We start from the raw sequence: 19,887 nt of genomic DNA on the forward strand, positions 1-19,887 counted from the left end.
CTTTTAAATAAATGATTGGCAGGTGATATAAACTGTCAGTATTATGAAATAAGTTAATGTTATGCCGAAACTACAACATGCATCAAATAGCATAATTTGCAACGTTTCGTCGTTTTCCGAATACACATGTAGCTTAAGGTATCCCACTCCTCAATGTTGATGTATCAAGATTTTCTTGAGAAGTATATCATTGAAATCTGTAGACAAAACAAACTTAAAAAATACAAAGATAATGGGGGATCAGTATCCATCCCTCTGAGTTAAGGCCCATTTAATTTGACTTTTTTGCACCTAAAATGCAATTTCATCCTGATTAGGATTTGCTGTCAGTATTTTTGATTAAGCAAACTTATTTCTTCAAATATTGTTTTTAATTATACACAATGGTCACACTGAATAGAGGGATTACGAAAAAAAATTCTAAAAAGCTGCATAATTTTTTGTGTGACCTTTTTGCACTTAAAATAGACAATTTCTTTAATAGTTACAATTGGATTTGAAATAAAAACTTTTTGAATATCAAGAATTTTATAAGATTAATCCAGTTTGCCTAAATATGTATTCACTATCATTTTGACATAATATAACATGGGGGTCAGTGATGTCAAATTTTAGATATAGGGCTTCAAAGGTAAAATTCTCGCAAAATTTGGCTTTAAAAAATTCAGACATGTTCTATAATATATATGCATGATTTTATGCTAAACGGCTATCACATTCTCAAGATTTGATTTTGTACATGTCACACAGAACCTATAAAATATGTTACAAACCTATCAAATGTTAAAAATGGGAATAATGATTAAAGTATAATAAAAAGAAAAGTATATTGAAAATTCATAAAATTGCTTGTTTCTGTCATTTTCGTCTAAAAAACCTTCCGCACGAAAAAATAGTTCCCCAAAAAACTTGTTTGTTTCTTGAATTCAAATGGATTTTCTTTATGAATGTTGTGTAATTATGAAATAATAATCTATCTGTGATGATTAAATAAATAAAATCATATTCATTTTAAATATAATGATCATCTGCGCAATGAAATCAAAACATGAGGAGTGAGATACCTTAACTTTACTTTTATAGTAGGCGAGGCTAGACTTCCTGCCGATGAAAAGTTTTTAAGCATTTAAGTATGATGGAATAATTATTTGACTATATATAATAGATGATTGAATAATTATGTCACTGTATAAAAGTTTAAATCTCAAGAAAAATGCATAATAATATGAAATTAATTTACACAAAGCTGTCGCTGCTTAGTTAATAAAGTAGTGCGAATCGTAATGTGTGCGCAAATAGTAGAATTCGCCGAATGCCTGCTTTCATGTTTCGTTGGAAACATATGCATATGGTCCACGTATTGCAGTCCTTTTTTAAAGGACATCAACTTGTACTTGCACATATATATATATATATATATATATATATATATATATATATATATATATATATATATATATATATATATATATATATATATTTATCTCATACGTGTGGTGTATATTACCCGTGTGATAAACCTTTGCTATAGGCCTATCACACGGGTGATGCTATATCAAATACTTCCGGTCGGAACTACTTTTGACACAGCCCCTCGCTTCAACGCTTCAGTGACCTATTTTCGAAGATTTGCTAGTACTTTCAACATAACTATATCTACTACAAAAATTAATTTAAAATTGATTTTGTCAAAGATTTAAATTACAAATATGAAGGAAAACACATAACTGCGTAGCACAGGCGTCGGAACCGGGGGCCTATTGTGAGGTGGGGGGGGGGGGGGCACACCTTTTGTGCAAAGTTATTCATAACTGTAACCACAAGACCCTTTTTTCGTGTTTGTCAAGATTTTTGATAAATTTAGCCCACTTCCAACTTTCAATTTGCTTTGTGAAGTTTATAAAACTACAAGTTACGTTAACTAGCATGGAGTTTATCCTGACGACGCGATGAAAACAGAGCGCTCTGGTTGTGTTTATATACAAGAACTTACCGAAATAATGTTTCATGAGACTTTTATTCCACCACCAGTAAGCATCCTTATTCACTATTTTCAATTTTGAATCATAAGGCTAGCCTAGTGTTTGTTTTATTAAACATCATGCATCAACAACTGTTCCTCGTTCGAGTCAATTCAAACTAACGAGCATTCGCAACTTTGTGTAGGCCCCCTATGTCAACAAAGACTGATTATTCAAGTCTTCTAATCGGAATTTCCATTTAATCAAGTGAATAAGCTATAAGAAAAATTATCTAGAGCTAAAAAATTATTTTAAGGTTTATTTAAGTGAAACTTTACATTAAAACAGTTAGATTTATATCAGGAATGACGTACTAAATTGTATTGCGCAAGGTCACAATAGCCGCATAACACAACGTTGCATCATCGTTTTTAATCTTTGGAAAAAAAACAATTTGGGTCACACAAGGGACTGTCTCAAAAGCTTCATAATATAAATCAAATTGTATGAGATAAATAGAACATCTATAATTGTGTGATTTTATATTTGCTTTATCCAACTCGTTGAAATGGTTATATTCGCTCGGCAAGCCTCGCGAATATATACACCATTTCAACTCGTTGGATAAAGCAAATATAAAATCACACAATATAGATATCCTCTATATATATATATATATATATATATATATATATATATATATATATATAGTCAAGTGTATACAAAGCAATTATAATGGATTAAGACGCGAACAACATACATGTATGATTTGTTGGATTTTCCTTTTTAATATTTGTCTGCAAAGCTGTTCTACATATTGACCTCTGGTAGAAAGATAAGAAATACATTTACCATGATGATTGTTCAATATGCTACTGTGGTATTTTTGGCGATTCTCCTTCTCAAAGGTACATATAGTAGAAGATCTCTCTCTCTCTCTCTCTCTCTCTCTCTCTCTCTCTCTCTCTCTCTCTCTCTCTCTCTCTCTCTCTCTCTCTCTCTCTCTCTCTCTACATCAAATAACTAGCACAAACAATAGTTTTATACCGATAAGCCATCACCATAACCAACAAAGTAAAGAAATACATATAAAAATTTATATCTTAATTATTACCATTGCTCACTGCCAAAACTACATTGTTTTGGACATACGGAGCAGTTGTGTAACCGACGAATTTTATGGATTGGAAAATACCAATACAATTAAAAGACACACTATATAAATAGTGCCTGTTTGGGAGGGTAACTGTTGAAATTGACACCCCGAGAAAACTATTGTCAACCGACGCGAAATGGAGGTTGACAATGGTTTTCAAGGGAGTCAATTTCAACAGTTATCCTCCCAAACAGGCACTATTTATTTTATAATATTGAATGTCATATTTTCTGCTTTTATATAGAAATGAAGTGAATTCTACGGCGAACCGAACGCGCATAATTTACGCGTGTGTAACAATTCGTTGTGTTACCCGTTGTCAAGTGTGTTGCTAACGCTGAGGGTAATAGAACGGATTAACATGAAAGTATAATAAAAAATAATGTACCCACGATAAGTTTACCAACGAAGTTAAGTACCCACATAGCTGTGTATTTACAAATTTACAAGGTGATGCACCCACAAGGTGATGCACCCACAAGGTAAATGTACCCACGAATAAATGTAACCACGAAGTAATGTGCCAACAAAGTTATGCTTCAACAAATCAATGCACATACAAAGTAAAGCACTCACAAAATTTCACCCAATATTAACTAAAGTACCAACAAATTATGTACCCATAGACTAATGCATACACAAAGAAATGTAACTTACATGTGCTACATCTTTTCACTTTTCCTGAAAACAAAATATATGAATTCATTCAGTACACGAGATCTGTATGTAAATTAATCCATGCTTTATCCAATAAATTCAGGATTTATACGTGTTCTGTCACTAAATACAAAGAAAAAATAAATTCATTAATTTTTCAAAATTGTGAAGTAATGCCGTAAAGTTTGGGTTAGAGTTTAATAGTTTTTGTGGCTAAAGAAATATTTAAATAAAAAACGACTACATTGATAACAACACATGTGGTTTACTATCATTGGTTTCATATTGGTTTAATTGTTTTTGTCCTTGAGAAAAACGAGCTCAAAACATTTAATTAGATTTGTTTAATATTGCTGTTTATGGTTTATAGTAAACACGGCCCAGGAAGTGTGCCCTGAGGGTTTTATGAAGCACGGAGAGTCATGTTACTTCTTCTCCTCCCATCTGGCGGCAGACTGGATCGAGGCGGGGGTAATGTAACATTACTATGGAACGGTAACTCTGTAATATTTAGATCGAGCAGGAGGTAATGTAACGTTACTAAGGAACCGTTACTAAAGAACGGTAACTCTGTTTTATTAAGATGGATGCGGAGGTAATGTAGCGTTACTAAGGAACGGTAGCTCTGCAATATTCAGATCGAGGTGGAGGTAATATAACATAACTAACTTAAAGGAACGGTAACTATGTAATATTGAGATCGAGGCAAAGATAATGTAACGTTACTAAGGAACAGTTACTCTGTCATATTTAGATCGAGGCGGGGGTAATGTAACGTTACTTAGGAACGGTAACTCTGTAAATATAAATATTTAATTCAAATCCACTATTAAAATTCTTTCAAACATGTAAATGTATTCATGTAATGATAAAAGCGTATTCTACATGTAACTACGTGTATATTTTCATTATCAACATGAACGTTCAACCTGACTTTGATAATTTACTTTTGGATATCTATAAAAAAAAATAAAACAATCAATGCTCGGACATGCATCATTTTGGGTAAAAACAGGACTGCGTTCAAGATCGTAGCAGCTTTCCCAGCCGCTAGGTCGTAGATATTTAGGTCTATTGAACGGACGGCTCGGTTAGCCGCTATGTCTCAGATTTGAAGTTGGAAATATTTAACTAAAGACTAATAACATTAACATATTAATTTTTTAAAATCAAGTGGAAATGTAGATGTTAAAATTCATTGTAACTCATAGGATGAACAAAATATCAGTAAATAAATAAATTTCATGTTTGTTACAAAGAGGTTACTATGGTGGCCATCTTGAATTTGATGCTTAACATAAAATATTTAGGCTACGAATATCTACGTAGTGGCAAGGTTAGCTTATCGTTCAACAGCGTAGCTGCTACGTAGCCATACGCAGCAGCTCCGAACTTGAAAGCAACCCAGATCACATGTACTGAGTATAAGGTACATGTATATAAAATATATATGGTAATTAAATGCAATAATTATCGCATTCATACGAATGTCCACATGATAAGAATTTGTTGATTTGATTTTGACAGTTTGTTATTGTCATTTTTTTCATTCATTACATGAAAAGTATTAATTTCCGGTTCAGTCTTTCTGCAAGAGATTCAATGGAGGAGACCTTGTTGCCATACAGACGCAATCCGAGAACGAGTTTATATACCAGCATTTACTCTCTATACCCCAGCACCGTGACAGTAAGAGTTTATATACCAGCATTTACTCTCTATACCCCAGCACCGTGACAGTAAGAGTTTATATACCAGCATTTACTCTCTATACCCCAGCACCGTGACAGTAAGAGTTTATATACCAGCATTTAATCTCTATACCCCAGCACCGTGTCAGTAAGAGTTTATATACCAGCATTTACTCTCTCTCTCTATACCCCAGCACCGTGACAGTAAGAGTTTATATACCAGCATTTACTCTCTATACCCCAGCACCGTGACAGTAAGAACGAGTTTATATACCAGCATTTAATCTCTATACCCCAGCACCGTGTCAGTAAGAGTTTATATACCAGCATTTACTCTCTCTCTATACCCCAGCACCGTGACAGTAAGAGTTTATATACCAGCATTTACTCTCTATACCCCAGCACCGTGACAGTAAGAACGAGTTTATATACCAGCATTTAATCTCTATACCCCAGCACCGTGTCAGTAAGAGTTTATATACCAGCATTTACTCTCTATACCCCAGCACCGTGACAGTAAGAACGAGTTTATATACCAGCATTTAATCTCTATACCCCAGCACCGTGTCAGTAAGAGTTTATATACCAGTATTTACTCTCTATACCCCAGCACCGTGACAGTAAGAGTTTATATACCAGCATTTACTCTCTATACCCCAGCACCGTGACAGTAAGAGTTTATATACCAGCATTTACTCTCTATACCCCAGCACCGTGACAGTAAGAGTTTATATACCAGCATTTACTCTCTATACCCCAGCACCGTGACAGTAAGAGTTTATATACCAGCATTTAATCTCTATACCCCAGCACCGTGTCAGTAAGAGTTTATATACCAGCATTTACTCTCTCTCTATACCCCAGCACCGTGACAGTAAGAGTTTATATACCAGCATTTACTCTCTATACCCCAGCACCGTGACAGTAAGAACGAGTTTATATACCAGCATTTAATCTCTATACCCCAGCACCGTGTCAGTAAGAGTTTATATACCAGCATTTACTCTCTATACCCCAGCACCGTGACAGTAAGAGTTTATATACCAGCATTTACTCTCTATACCCCAGCACCGTGACAGTAAGAACGAGTTTATATACCAGCATTTAATCTCTATACCCCAGCACCGTGTCAGTAAGAGTTTATATACCAGCATTTACTCTCTATACCCCAGCACCGTGACAGTAAGAACGAGTTTATATACCAGCATTTACTCTCTATACCCCAGCACCGTGTCAGTAAGAGTTTATATACCAGCATTTACTCTCTATACCCCAGCACCGTGACAGTAAGAGTTTATATACCAGCATTTACTCTCTATACCCCAGCACCGTGACAGTAAGAGTTTATATACCAGCATTTACTCTCTATACCCCAGCACCGTGACAGTAAGAACTGTGTTTGTTTAACTGTTAAACCTGCGTGGATGATACGCTATCTATAAAACAATGAGTGCTTGAACTTATATTGATGTTATTTGGCGTATAGATGATTTCTGGATCGGAGGGACGGACGAGTTTGTAGAGGGACACTGGGTCTGGATTTCCACGATGCAGAGGCTGGGCTTCACCGACTGGTACCCGGGGAACCCCAGCGACAGCGGCTCCAACGAGGATTGCTTGGAGATCATGGTTGGCCTCTCGGCATCCCCGCGTCACTACTGGAACGATGAGGATTGTTCCAAGAAGGCCAACTTTATCTGCGAAGTCCCGTATGTTCATTCTAACACCATTTTTCCATACATGTTTCTGAAACGTTGCAACATGATTTCACTTTTGTTTGATTGCCAAATTAAATTCCAAAATTCAGGCTCAATCCAACGTCAGGCACATTGCATATCATGGTGGGAGTTATTATATCACTTTTTCGCAGAAAAGTTTTACTTATTTTACATACAGAAAATTAAATTGAAATATCATGAAGTTTGCTCTCCACTTTTTGGGAAGTAAAAAAAAGTGTAAATAAGAAAATTAACAATGAAATTTAAATTAATGGTTATTTGTGGTTTTTATGCTTGTCAAGATATTTTGGATGAGTCGCTCCCCTCTCAATAACGATGCTACGTGTCTGAAGGGTTTATTATCTTCAATATGAAACCCGCGTTTTTCTCAGACACCGTTTTTTTTTTTGCATTTGTTTCAGAATGTCAGAGGGTCTAATAGTTGGCTAACATTAAGGTAGATCCTTGACGTCTACCGATTACTTCATCCCTACAAAATTCGGAAATATGTGTGTGGATCATCACATTTATTAGAATATGAATATACATTGATTTGTACCGAAATAAAAGTTTCATCAAACGCGATTGCTGTTTGTTCTCAATTTCACCTGATTTCTAATCCTTACACTTTAAGCGGATTTCCACTCAATCAAATAAGTAGTTCTAAAATATAAAAAAATCTCTCACTTGAGCGCAACATTTTCATGGACTTCAAGACAATATTTTGATCAGTAATTCACTGGTAGTATCCAGTCTGCGTTATAAAAGAACACACCTACAGAATAATTGAGGATGTAAATATTTTAGCGAGACAATATTACAACATGTACCCTTCATGATGGGTGTGACAATGACAGTTGAGCCAGAGGTGTGTTCAAGAACATAGCTGCTACACAGTGCTACGTAGCAGCTACGTTGTTGAGCAGTAAGCTAGTCAGCCCCCAAGTATAGATACTCGTAGCCTAAATTTTTAATGCTTTAATCAAATTCATGCTGGCTACATCAGTTAACACTTTGTAACAAGCATGAAATCTGTTTTATCAAGTGATATTTCATTTATCGTAAAACTGTAAGTTACAATGATTTTTATTATGTATTTCATGTATATTCCCGATTGTAATTTAAACTTCTCTAAATCACAGCATAATACACTGTCCCGTAAAGTTAAAAATATTTCTTTTATAATAAATTGTAACAGTACCAGGAATAATATTATAAAAAGAAAGATTTGAACGTCAATCGCCCGTGTATCAACACTATACATGTAGTATGGCGGCGGTGATGTTATTTGTAAATGAACAATGCATGTTTTCAAAACTGCAAAGAAAATTGACTGAAAATGTGGGATGGCAGTAGGAGATATACACATTGCAGTAGGTTATGAAAACAAAGATGTGTTTAGTTCATCTTCATATCAAGACTGTGTTGTCTCTTTAAAACACATTGAATTTTGTAAGCAATATAATGTCCATAATTAAACGTGCACATAATGCTTTGTTGGCATTTTATGATAAAACTATAAATGAAACAACATGTGAAAAAGATGGGTTTATCCAACTATTTTATTCATTCATTCTACCAAATATAATTTCATACAGTTCCTTATCAAGTACTTGAGAGTAAGAATGAAATAAATAGAGTTTTTCTTTCTTGTTATAAAGTTCAAACTTTGAGTACACTAAATTTACATGAGAAACTTCTGACAGAGGCTTCACATTCTCTATCTTATAAAATGAATCCTTCCTGTTTCCAAAGAAAGACAGCCGCGACACTTGGAGAGTGTCTACAACATCACCCACCCCTCCCACGAACATGCTTCCTATCATGCGCGGCATCATGTAGAAAACCAGCGGCATCAACATCACGTTAGTCACCACGAAACCCATCATCATGTACGACGCCGCGGGAACCGTACAGAGATAAGCCACCGCCGTTGGAAACAGAGTGGAATACACCAACAATTGAAATCTCTGCACGATTCTTATGATGTTAATGGGAGGAAAGAAATAGATACATTTGTACTCGAGCTTAGGACGTCCCACCTCTCTGTCCTGATCGTCCGTAGAGACCACCTCCCTATTTGACTCAGTTTGACTTTCCCCTCCCTGGGTGGCTCCACCCTGGGTGGTTCCTGTGATTTCCCCACCCTGGGTGGTTCCTGTGGTTTCCCCACTATGTGGGGTTCCTGATTTCCCTGTTTTACAATGCAGCCTTACATCTGTTGTAAATGATTTTCGAAGAAGATCCAAAATATTTTTTGTATTCCTCACCATAGCCTTAGAGTGACAAACACTGTTCACAACTCTTTGGTGACCAAACAATTTATATTCACTATCTCTGACTGCTTGGCTGCAGTGGTTTCTCCTGACAGTTTGGTGTTGTGTATAAATGGAGGAAATGATTCGTCTCTCCACCACACAAAGATACCTCAAAGACAGGGTCATGATGCTAGTGAAACAAAAGATAATTTATTAAATCCAGTTAGAAAACATTTAATTTTTTTGGCTAAATCAAAACTTGTGAGCATGTTTGACATTTGGAACTCATATTTAAATTTAAAATTATCCATTCAGTATAAATGTATACAAATTTACCCAATTTAAAATATAAAAATGAAATATGAAATTTACTAATTTTGGTGAATAAACACGATAATCACTGCCAGTGTCTTGCCTTGTTAATTACTGGTACATGGATATTTCCAGTCTGTGTTTTCTTTTGAAAGTAACTTCCCTGAATTACAGGTATGTACATTATCTCACCTGTGTTGCTAGTTATTGATGTTGAACAGACGATCCATAAACTGACCAAACTTGTGTGGCTGACCGGGAGGGAACGGCTTCAGTGAGGAGAAATCCATGGAGTGAAGGGTGTCCACCAGGGTACTGGAAAAAACGTATACTGGATTTGAAATGATTTCACAGAATACTTAAAATGCAAGAGTTAAAAAGTTATGGTGTGACTCAAAAGGAGAGAATGAACTGAGTTTTCTTTGGGTATAATAACAAAATTGTACACGGATAAGTTTCCACCATATTTAGAGAGTATCCAATAGATTACACGTTAAATAAAAGAATGGGAACCTACAAAAAAGTACTGATTCAGAAATAAAACAACCTCAGCAATTCTATTGATCTAGTAAACTTAGAATAAGATATAACAGTATTTATCTGTTGTGCTAGATTGAAGAAGTATTCCATGTTCAAACGTTTATTATGTTAATTGTGCTATCTGCTCAAGAGAAATATCCAAGATATAACTGTATGTACTATAAGTGACTTTTTTCAGTCACAGTTTTTCATTTTCATCACTGGTATTCATAAATCTTTAAATAAACTATTGGATAATTTATTAGATAAATTTAGGGCAAAATGGCCAAATGTTGCAATAATTGACTTGTCAGAGATGCATTCCTGAATTTCATTTCCAATATACATGTAAAGTTTACTCTGTACTCAACATGCATATGCATAGATTCGACTGAATACTAAATTCTTTATAGCTGGTGAATTGATTACTGTTTTAAACCAAACAGCATAATTAAAATAGAAATGATACAAGGACCTCCAGATTTAATAAATTTCTTATATCTTAATATGGACTTCTTATAAAAGAAGGTCCCACGAGAGAAAACTAAGCGGGAGTCTACCTATATTTAAATCTTTTTTGTGGTGATGAAGAATTGTTTATGATAAAAACATTAAGAAATTCAGTAATGAATCAAAACAATTTTAAAGAGAACGTTTGTACCTCACTGTGCAGTAGAACAAATGTCCATCTTTATTGAGCTGATAGGCAAGTTCTAGTTGATGGTTGTTCATCAAATCGTCGTTGATGACCACAAGGAGTGGCTTGTTGGCCGCGAGGGTCTCCAAACAGCTTCCTGCACCTGTAGAGTAGGTGCAATCTACCCGTAATTCTTAGTGAAATTCAGTCTGAGTGTCAAGTTCTTCAAACACAACTGACAAGTAAACTCTACACTCTATGACATATAAATAAATAATACACACATTTATCATTTCTTGGGCGAAGAGATTGAATGTCGGCAGCAGACAGCGGTTTTAATGGGATAAAAAACACTTTTTACCGAGTTTATTAGGAATATTTCAATGTGAACGTGTTTTTTGACAACATTTGCAACATTGTGTGGGAGGATTTGCGTAACTTTTGTCAAGTAAGTTGTTTTTTGACCATGTTTACAAATCGTGTCCTACTTTCAATTCTTCCCTTGTATATTATTTATATTATACAGTACCGATCAGACCCAACCTAACAGAAAGTAAACCCAACTAAACCCTGGGTTTACTTTCTGGGGTTACTTTGGCTTTACTCTGGGTTTACTAGAGTGGACCCACAGTAAACCCAAAGTAAACCCAGATTGGACACAGATAGTAAACCCCGATTATACTCTGTCCCAAGATATTTTGGATTCACGTTTGGCTTAATTGTTTGATATTTATAAATACCTCAGGATCCAAACGATGTTCATTCAAAAGTATGAAAAATTTCCAAGATTTCTCAGTCAAAATGCCCCTGTTAGCTTATCAGGTTTCAATACAATGCTAAAAAATGTTATGTCTACGGAGATTTTGCATTGCAGCAAGCCCGGATGATAACGTTGAAATATTGCGCGATGTATTCCGAGTGTATTCCGAATGGAGAAAAGATGTAAACATTCCCCATTATAAATCTCCGTAAGGAATCTGTTTTCGTTCCTGTGAATTTTTTCGAGTGAAAGATGATAAAGTGTCAATGAAATTATCTTGGAAAATATCCCTTTCAACTATTTCAATTGCTCTTCTTTCACAGGTAAGTGTATTTTTATTAAAATTCGTCCAAACGTGAATTCAAAATATCTTGGGACAGAGTATAGAAGTACACCCTTGAAAGCAGACGCTGTGTATTCAGAATTTACAAGGGACAGGAAATACAGGTAGAAGGATGGTAAGATAAAAGATGGTCTGCTTCACACTTCGGTGCATACAGTTGACCACAAAAGCAATTTTCAAGTAAACCCTAAGTAAACCCAAAGTAAACTCTGAATGGACCCAAATTTTCAAAAAGTAAACCCAGAGTATACCCCAAAAGTAAACCCAGAGTTTAGTTGGGGTTTATCTGGTTTTAGGTTGGATCTGATCGGTACTGTATGTCATAGAGTGTAGAGCGGATACGATATACCCCTGTGATAGTTTCAGAGCTTCTTGTCAATTTGCGGTTTATGGGTATAAAATAATGACAAAATCTACCATTCTTCCTAATTCAATTTCATCTAACTATCTAGTAATTTTACGTACCATTATCTTACAAGTTGTTTACACTTACCAGCGTGACTTATGACTAGACTGGCCTGTCTAATGTCCTCTGTGATGCTTGGTTTCAGTCTGTAAACCTCTACCTCTATCCCAGGCACTGTGTCAATTGAAGGATCTCGACCACGCCCTATCTGGACAACAACCTTCTTATATCCTAGATTAGCTAGGGTCTAAAGAGAGAGTTATAGACATACGTGAAAAAAAATCATCCTATCACTCATGTTCTCACAAAACACAGAAATACCGGGCATGCGCTGGACATATTACTTACCAAATATTGTATTGCACATTCAAAAATCGTAATTTCATAATTTAATTCAATCTAATGCATCTAAAATATATCAAATGAGAGAAGTTTTGAGATTGTGAAGGTCTTAGAGGTAATTCGAGATGCATTCCTTGCAAATTATTTAATCTTTGGACTAGATTTAACTGAACCAGGGAATCGAGCTTACTTTGAGAATGGCAGAACTACAAACGTAGTCAGTCAGCTTCTCGAATTGCGTCGTTCCCACGGTAACAAACACAGAATTCTGTCCCCGTTTCCTCGCACTCGACATCCTCCGCGAAAAGGCGACGTCGGTACAAGACAACTTGTTCATATAATACATTGATAAAGCGTACATAAACTTTGTCGGATTGCAACATTAAGTAAATATTTCATAAACTGGTATATTTTAGATTCTATAGCTTTTTGCATCGTAATATTCCTTGACCCAAATCTATTTCTTTCATAAAACGAGATTTGATTAAATCCATCAGATTTGATAGATCTTGGTGCTGATGCTAAATGTTAATAATGTAAAAAAAAATTTACTTTATCGTTGATTTTTTTGAACACAAGAACAATCAATGCTTCGTGTTAAGTGACTGAGATTTATCATATGCCATGCACATGCACATGGGCATGGAAAATAAAGACACAGGGATTGATGTAATATCTTTTATTTAAAATGTAATAATAATACAGAAATAACAATGTTCATCCTTTCATTTTCTTCTTCTTCTTGGACTTTTTGGGCATGCTTTCTGACTCCTCTATCAGCTCCATTTTTTCTGTTTGAAGAAGAATTAGTCACATCATTTTTACTTAGAAACAAGTATAAATCAATCAACTATAGTGGCATCATGCTACACCACAATACAGGATCTTTTCACGTCTGACATAGTGGCAATAAAAAATTGCATATTTACAATGAACTCCATTGTGAAATTTTGGCAACAAAATGGCCTTGTAATTGCTTTTGAATTGTCAATAGGATGTACATTGTACCTTAATCCTAATTAAATACCAACCTCGCTTGTGTTTCTTTCTCTGTTTCTTCCTCTGTGGGGATACAGCAGTGTCTGGAACATCTTTAAACAGAAAAAAAACCCCAATAAACCATGACAGTCAGATAAAAAGAAATGTAATTAAAAGAAGACTTCTATAAAACTATCTGCCTCCTACCATACCCTATATATAATAACATACATTATGCAATAACCTTGTGTAGCATACATTAAAGACTTGGTAGGTGACATTATAATTAAAATATTGGAAGACTTGTATATTTGTATATCTGCCCCCTACCATACGTTATACAATAACATTGTACAGTGTATATTAAAGAAGTAGATGTACAAGTCTTATTTCAATTAGATTTGATTACCAGACCACAAGAGTATATCCTTCATTAATTAAGATAACAGTAGAAGACTGACGGGGGGAGGGGGACCCATCAGTAGTTCAACTTTGTCCAATACTAGCTGCTAGTCTGCAGCTCCCAGTCTGAAAAAATTTAAATGGACGACCTGGGAGCTACAGTGCCACCGATTGTGTATTTATTGCCCACAAAATTAACATGCGCTAGTTCTGGACTGATTAACCTCATTTATATGCAAATTCTGTGAAAACAATTAGTACCATTAAATTATTCAAGCAATTTACTACAGATACCGTCTCTTTACTTGCCTCAGACTTTCTCCGGAACACACTACTGACCTTGGAAATCAAGTATGTTAAATTCATATCGATATCGAGAGTCGCCAATTTTAGATGTAAATCAACTGCACCACTTCACTTTACGGGGCTGGTGATGGTGTTTAAATTACCTGCTCCGAAGGGAATAAATCTCTGCCTGAGGGTGTCTGGGATGGGATGTTCCTTCTTGGGGGGGACAGGTATGGGGGGAGCCGAGGGAACGTCCATCTTGTTTATAATCTGTAGCTGACCAGTAAAGTCCACCCCTATTTGTAACAAAAACAGAAATGTATTACATGTACAGTCATGTACCGGGTAATAATGTGGTAAGTTAGGAAAGTAGTTCATCTTTATTCATCTATAAATGTAATGAATGTTACCTAGTTACCAAGCTCTTTATCCTTAATTACCAAGCTCTTTATCCTTAGTTACCAAGCTCTTTATCATTAGTTACCAAATTCATATCCTTAGTTATATGTACTAAACTCTCTTTCCTTATTCCCCAAGTTCTCTATCCTTATTCCCCAAGCTCTCTCTCCTTATTGACCAAGTTTTCTATCTTTATTCACCAAGCTCTCTCTCCTTATTGACCAATCTCCCTATCCATATTGACCAATCTCCCTATCCTTATTTACCAAGCTCACTCTCCTTATTCATCAAGTTCATTCATCAGTCTTCATTACCAATCTCTCTATCCATAGTTACCTTGTTGTAACTTTCCTGAAGTCGGGCCAATCACCAGGGGACATAACTCTGTTTGCTGCCGTGACACAACCACTTCACACTTCTGACTGGCTAGATCTAGCTCGATCACTTTGTCCGACAAAGAAACTTTACTTTTGTCCAACATGGATATGTCTAACTATACAAGACAAAAGAATATAATTCCCATGTTATGTAAATTTAAAGTCATTCTTTTTCCTAGAACTACATTAAAAGCCATGCTGGATAATAACTATCTTGTTTTTAACTATGCATCATATATATCTAATATCTCACAATATCTAATACGTGTGTGACTGTCTATCAACAATCAGACTTCAAGTGTCTATGCATGAGTAATGGTACTACATTCAATGTTGCAGGGAATAAAAAAAGTGCTCTATGACTAATTAAAAAGAATACTTAATTTTGGTGATTTTTGTCTGGACCCTATGCAATCCTCCATTTCAATTCTACAGACACTTACATCACTGGGAGCTTTGATCAGCCAGAGCTCCGCCTTTGTTAGAGGATTCTGTAACAGAACCGTGCCATCGGACGCCGACGGGCCATCCACCGGGTGAAAGTTTTCCCTCTGAAATCTGTGGATAGAGAAAAACACAACTCTTGTTTTAAACAGGTCACAGAACAAATTTCCATTCTTGGAAATTCAATTAATTGCAGTTACCAGTACTAAATATTGATGAAATATTCTTCTTATTTGACATAACTGTGGAATCATCAAAATTTATCTGCGCAGATTTTCACAGATTGCCAGTTTGACATTTTCATGGACTTGCTTCCTTAATTGATGATTTATTGCTGTGTTTCAGAATTCACTACGGATGCTAACTCATGGCTATTGAGAACCTATGATTTTCCTGAAAATTACATCAACACTTCAACACAACAAATCTAATGATACCACAGTAATTTAATTCAAGACAATTGGTACAATCAGCTTTTTGGAGATGGTTGAGATGTAAGGTTGATATAATAATTTTCAGTCCTGGCCCTGCACAGATTTTATTTTGGTGATTTCTTGTAATATTGCCTGAATAACGTACCCTATATATCCTGTAAATTTTCCAATGATCTAATTTTTGGTTTTTAGTGAACTCTTTCAAATCGCAAAATATTGAAAACTGAGAAATTATGTCCTGTATTATTTTTTTCAAGAAACTTTTAAAATTGCAAAAAAATGACTGACACAAATTATGAAATGCTACACATTTTTGCAAATTTTGTGACACGTGAAAAAAAACCCTGCATATATACAGATCATGACCAAGTACGAACCTGAACTTGTGCTGTGGAAGTTTTTTCTTCGTTGAGGTTGACGATTCTGTGTGACCTTGACTATGAAATCCAGAATTCCCTAAAACAGAACCTGAATCTTCACAATGTTTCTTTTTCTTACTAGAGGCCTCACTTGTAGCAGTGTTTGTTAGTTTCCTTTTTCGCGGAGAGCACACAGTGTCAGATTTCACTCCATTCTCTGTAACCAAGTCTCTGACCAGTGACTTGTTCAGTTTGTGCTTCTCCTTTTTCACAGGAGATTGCGCATCCCTTTCAGCTGCCTGCTCCTTCTCCGAGGGGGACATAGCTCCTTGCTTGGACTTTCTTTTTTTATCAGTAGGCATTTCCAGAACACGCCGACTATCTAGGAGTCTGCTGTTTGCATTGTCCTCATCTATCATTAGAAATCAAAAACATTAATGTTTTTTAGGATATATTGGTTAATACATCACAGGACTTAACATGAAAAAATATAGTGTTTCAAATTATCAGGGATTTATCAGCCTATTTTGGGAGCCATATTTGGGGAATTGGGAAAATTTTTTATCAACATACATGTACGGTATTTATGAAATTGGGAAAATTTTCGTTCATTACATCATTACATCATACATTATGATTTCAGGGTGTAATCCACATAGAGCAGTCTATAATAAATGTGTGCAGAACTCTGACATTGAAAAGACTATAAGGATGAATCAAAACAGGGCTGCCTCAGCACATTTGGCACAGAGACCAAGTCCGTCCCAATTTGGAAAAGTATTGACATTTTTTTGTCAAATTGGGAAAAATTAAGATCCTTAGATTAACAAAAGGATATCTTAATATCATAGCATAATTTTCTATTAATAAACCTCTAAAAATTTAAAATTCAACTCAAATTTTATTTGAAAACAATAACAGTTACTGTGGTTTCATTAATATTCAAGGGTATCAATTTTCTTGGATAAAGTAAAAATCACAGTTTCAAGGATATGTAAATTCGTGGCCAATTACCCTTTCAATACAAAATGTGAATAGAAATTGCACTTCAATGAACACTTAATTTCATGAATCAACTTGATAAGGAAATCCACGAAAATTGGTATTCAATGAATATTGATGAAACCACAGTATTTTGAAATGGATTTTGTTTATGGGACCAAAATCAAAAAGTTTGACGGCTGTGCAAGAGTCAGTGTTTATAGTAATGAAACCTTACACATTACCTGTGTATTTTTTACCCATATATATAAGGCTCCTAAAGATCTACTCAAGACTTGTATTAAATTTTATTATGGTTCTTTTTCTAATCTCTATTATAAACATGATGATGATGATATCACTAGTTACATGGTTTCTAGTTGACCTAAAATGGCTCAAGAGCTGAGCTTAAGTCCCCATATAGAATGTAATTACTAAATATAAACCTTATTAGGTCAACTACAAACCCTGTGGTGATTTTATCTTACCAAGTGCCTTTGTGTTAATGACAAAATGTAAATAAAACAATGCAAATCAAGCATATTAAGTAACAAAATTACAAGTTTCAATTTGGGTACAAAACCAGGTGTCATGATACTCTAAGATGATATCATAGTTATATAATTATAGTGTTGTGTTGTGCATGTACTCTGCCTAAATAGTAGTCAGGGTTTGATACATGGTGCACAAACTTTAGGTTTATGTTCTTTTCAAGAAACGAGTGCATGAAGTTTCACCTTACCGAAAAAACTCAATATGTTTAGCAAATCTCATCGAAAATTTTTCTTGTACATTCTTTATCAGGCGTCATTTAAAAAAGCATTTTTGTGATTCTCAAGTAGAATTTCTTTTGAAAAATATTTAATCAATTTGTTGAAAATTTTAGCAAAACTTTAAGCATTGTTAAAACGTTGTCACAAATCAAAGCCAATAGTAGGAAAGATTAATAATTTTAATTACTTCAGTCTTGATGTCAATCTTATGTTTCTACATTTTATATACCGGTATATAAATACCGTCAAATACATCATCTGCTTATGTAGCGTAACAGTAACGTGTTGGGCTTCAAGACGTAATGATTATAGGGTCAAGAGTTCGAAACCCGCTGTCGGCGCTTGTAAAGTTTTTAAGGAAAACATTTGCCATGCTCTATTTCGGCATAGTATGCTTAGGCTATATAAACCCTTTGTATACTATGCTAAAGTAGATGAGTATTGAATATATAGCGACAAACTGACAGGAGGCATAATAATGCTAAATGGGAGGTATATTTTGTACTGATAGTGTATGGGTTATATATGGTCTCCACATGACTGCTGTTAACCAATGATTTCCCTTTAATAAGTAGAATTTATTTCTTTAATTTTTCACTACAAAGAAACAAATTGTATCGTTTACCTGCATTGTTAGACTCAGACTTTTTGCGCTTTTTCTCTTTTCTTTCAATCTTCCTAGAAATTTTTCCAGCGATCCTCAAAATATCACTGGTCAGGCCATCTTCACTCTCTTCAAAGCAAAAAGATACTTCAAATTTCAGATTTTAATAAAATGTATGCAGGAATATATTCATCACTGTTTTATTTTCTGCCCTTTCACCCTCATTTTCAGTGGGCAAATTCTAATGTCCAAGTTATCTCTCTTTAAACACAGCTTTGTCTAGACAAATTAAAGACGGAGCAAAACTGGTTGCAACCGCAGAAGGGCAAAAATAACACGGGGCGAAAATGATCCTGTATACATTTGTTATTATCAGACCAGTCTTAAAGATTTCTTGGACCAATAAAATTGCAATTGTTCTCTCAAAAAAATAAACAAAATTTATTTTTTGCTGTTTAGTTCTGTTGTGATTACAGTCAGACAAGAGATCTTACTTGTACCCCTGACAATGGACATCCCCTCATTTCATTATTCTTTGACAATCTTTGACTCAGGTGGGCGCTGACTCAAGTTACCACCCACCTATCATCATGTTGTCATCATACTTACATAAATAAATAACCTACCAGTACTTACTGCAGGCAAAGCACATCACAACAGTATACATTCATGAGTCTAGGCCTATTGATAAATTAAATATACGAGTGCAATGCATAAAAATATATTTAACAATTCAACATACTGCAAAACAGAACAGTTAAACAAAGTCAAGAATGAATTCTTCAAACAGCGAAACTGTATTATCTTGATGCAAGATTTACTTATCATATGATTAACTAAAAGTTCTAACCTGAATTTTCTGCGATTGTAACCCGAGGTCGAGATGTGAGGAGATTTTGCATCCGCAGGTGTTTGTTTGGAGTTTGTTGTCCCTGGTTACATAAATGAAGAGAAAAAGGTATGAGTAAAGGTTAGATATAATTCTAAAAAGAATCAGAACACACATAAATGCTACAAACTTTATGAAAAATAATTACACGTGCTGTTCTTCTCCTTCTCAAATAGGATGTACTTTAAAGAAGGTAAAT

General features: G+C 34.9%; 4 protein-coding genes across 5 annotated transcripts in view; 2 read left to right on the plus strand and 2 right to left on the minus strand.

Moving 5' to 3' along the window:
* Window positions 1–19,887, plus strand: part of LOC128161682 (perlucin-like) — a 120,493-nt gene that overhangs the window by 5,391 nt on the left and 95,215 nt on the right. The gene's annotated exons all lie outside the window — the stretch shown is intronic.
* LOC128161681 (perlucin-like) lies at window positions 2,790–7,762 on the plus strand. Its single transcript, XM_052825045.1, has 5 exons — window positions 2,790–2,869; window positions 4,145–4,245; window positions 5,358–5,463; window positions 6,952–7,174; window positions 7,606–7,762. The coding sequence occupies exons 1-5, from the start codon at window positions 2,815–2,817 to the stop codon at window positions 7,631–7,633; spliced, it is 513 nt and encodes a 170-aa protein (XP_052681005.1). The 5' UTR covers window positions 2,790–2,814; the 3' UTR covers window positions 7,634–7,762.
* LOC128161676 (UDP-N-acetylglucosamine transferase subunit ALG13 homolog) lies at window positions 8,717–13,083 on the minus strand. Of its 2 annotated transcripts, XM_052825037.1 has the most exons (5): window positions 12,951–13,083; window positions 12,506–12,665; window positions 10,934–11,072; window positions 9,946–10,068; window positions 9,495–9,631 (listed from the first exon to the last, which is right to left on the minus strand). In XM_052825037.1, the coding sequence occupies exons 1-4, from the start codon at window positions 13,053–13,055 to the stop codon at window positions 9,954–9,956; spliced, it is 519 nt and encodes a 172-aa protein (XP_052680997.1). In that variant the 5' UTR covers window positions 13,056–13,083; the 3' UTR covers window positions 9,495–9,631; window positions 9,946–9,953. The 2 variants fall into 2 exon arrangements, with proteins under 2 accessions (XP_052680996.1, XP_052680997.1); XM_052825036.1 differs by lacking the exons at window positions 10,934–11,072; window positions 12,506–12,665; window positions 12,951–13,083 and having other exon boundaries at window positions 8,717–9,631; window positions 9,946–10,070.
* On the minus strand, window positions 13,424–19,880 carry LOC128161674 (uncharacterized). Its single transcript, XM_052825035.1, has 9 exons — window positions 19,837–19,880; window positions 19,650–19,731; window positions 18,821–18,928; window positions 16,460–16,853; window positions 15,648–15,762; window positions 15,164–15,320; window positions 14,590–14,724; window positions 13,792–13,851; window positions 13,424–13,551 (listed from the first exon to the last, which is right to left on the minus strand). Exons 2-9 carry the CDS (start codon window positions 19,699–19,701, stop codon window positions 13,478–13,480), a joined length of 1,095 nt encoding a protein of 364 aa, XP_052680995.1. The 5' UTR covers window positions 19,702–19,731; window positions 19,837–19,880; the 3' UTR covers window positions 13,424–13,477.

The sequence above is a fragment of the Crassostrea angulata genome, chromosome 8 (genome assembly GCF_025612915.1).
Source record: "Crassostrea angulata isolate pt1a10 chromosome 8, ASM2561291v2, whole genome shotgun sequence".
Lineage (NCBI taxonomy): Eukaryota > Metazoa > Mollusca > Bivalvia > Ostreida > Ostreidae > Magallana > Magallana angulata.

Coding starts and splice junctions, on each gene's coding strand:
- LOC128161681 (XM_052825045.1), top strand. CDS start 2,815: ATGATGATTGTTCAATATGCTACTGTGGTATTTTTGGCGATTCTCCTT. Junction 2,870..4,144: donor GGCGATTCTCCTTCTCAAAG/GTACATATAGTA, acceptor TATGGTTTATAG/TAAACACGGCCCAGGAAGTG. Junction 7,175..7,605: donor AACTTTATCTGCGAAGTCCC/GTATGTTCATTC, acceptor CATTTGTTTCAG/AATGTCAGAGGGTCTAATAG.
- LOC128161676 (XM_052825036.1), bottom strand. CDS start 9,627: ATGACCCTGTCTTTGAGGTATCTTTGTGTGGTGGAGAGACGAATCATT.
- LOC128161674 (XM_052825035.1), bottom strand. CDS start 19,701: ATGCAAAATCTCCTCACATCTCGACCTCGGGTTACAATCGCAGAAAAT. Junction 16,854..18,820: donor GTCTGAGTCTAACAATGCAG/GTAAACGATACA, acceptor TTCTAATGATAG/ATGAGGACAATGCAAACAGC. Junction 14,725..15,163: donor TTCAGGAAAGTTACAACAAG/GTAACTATGGAT, acceptor TGTTACAAATAG/GGGTGGACTTTACTGGTCAG.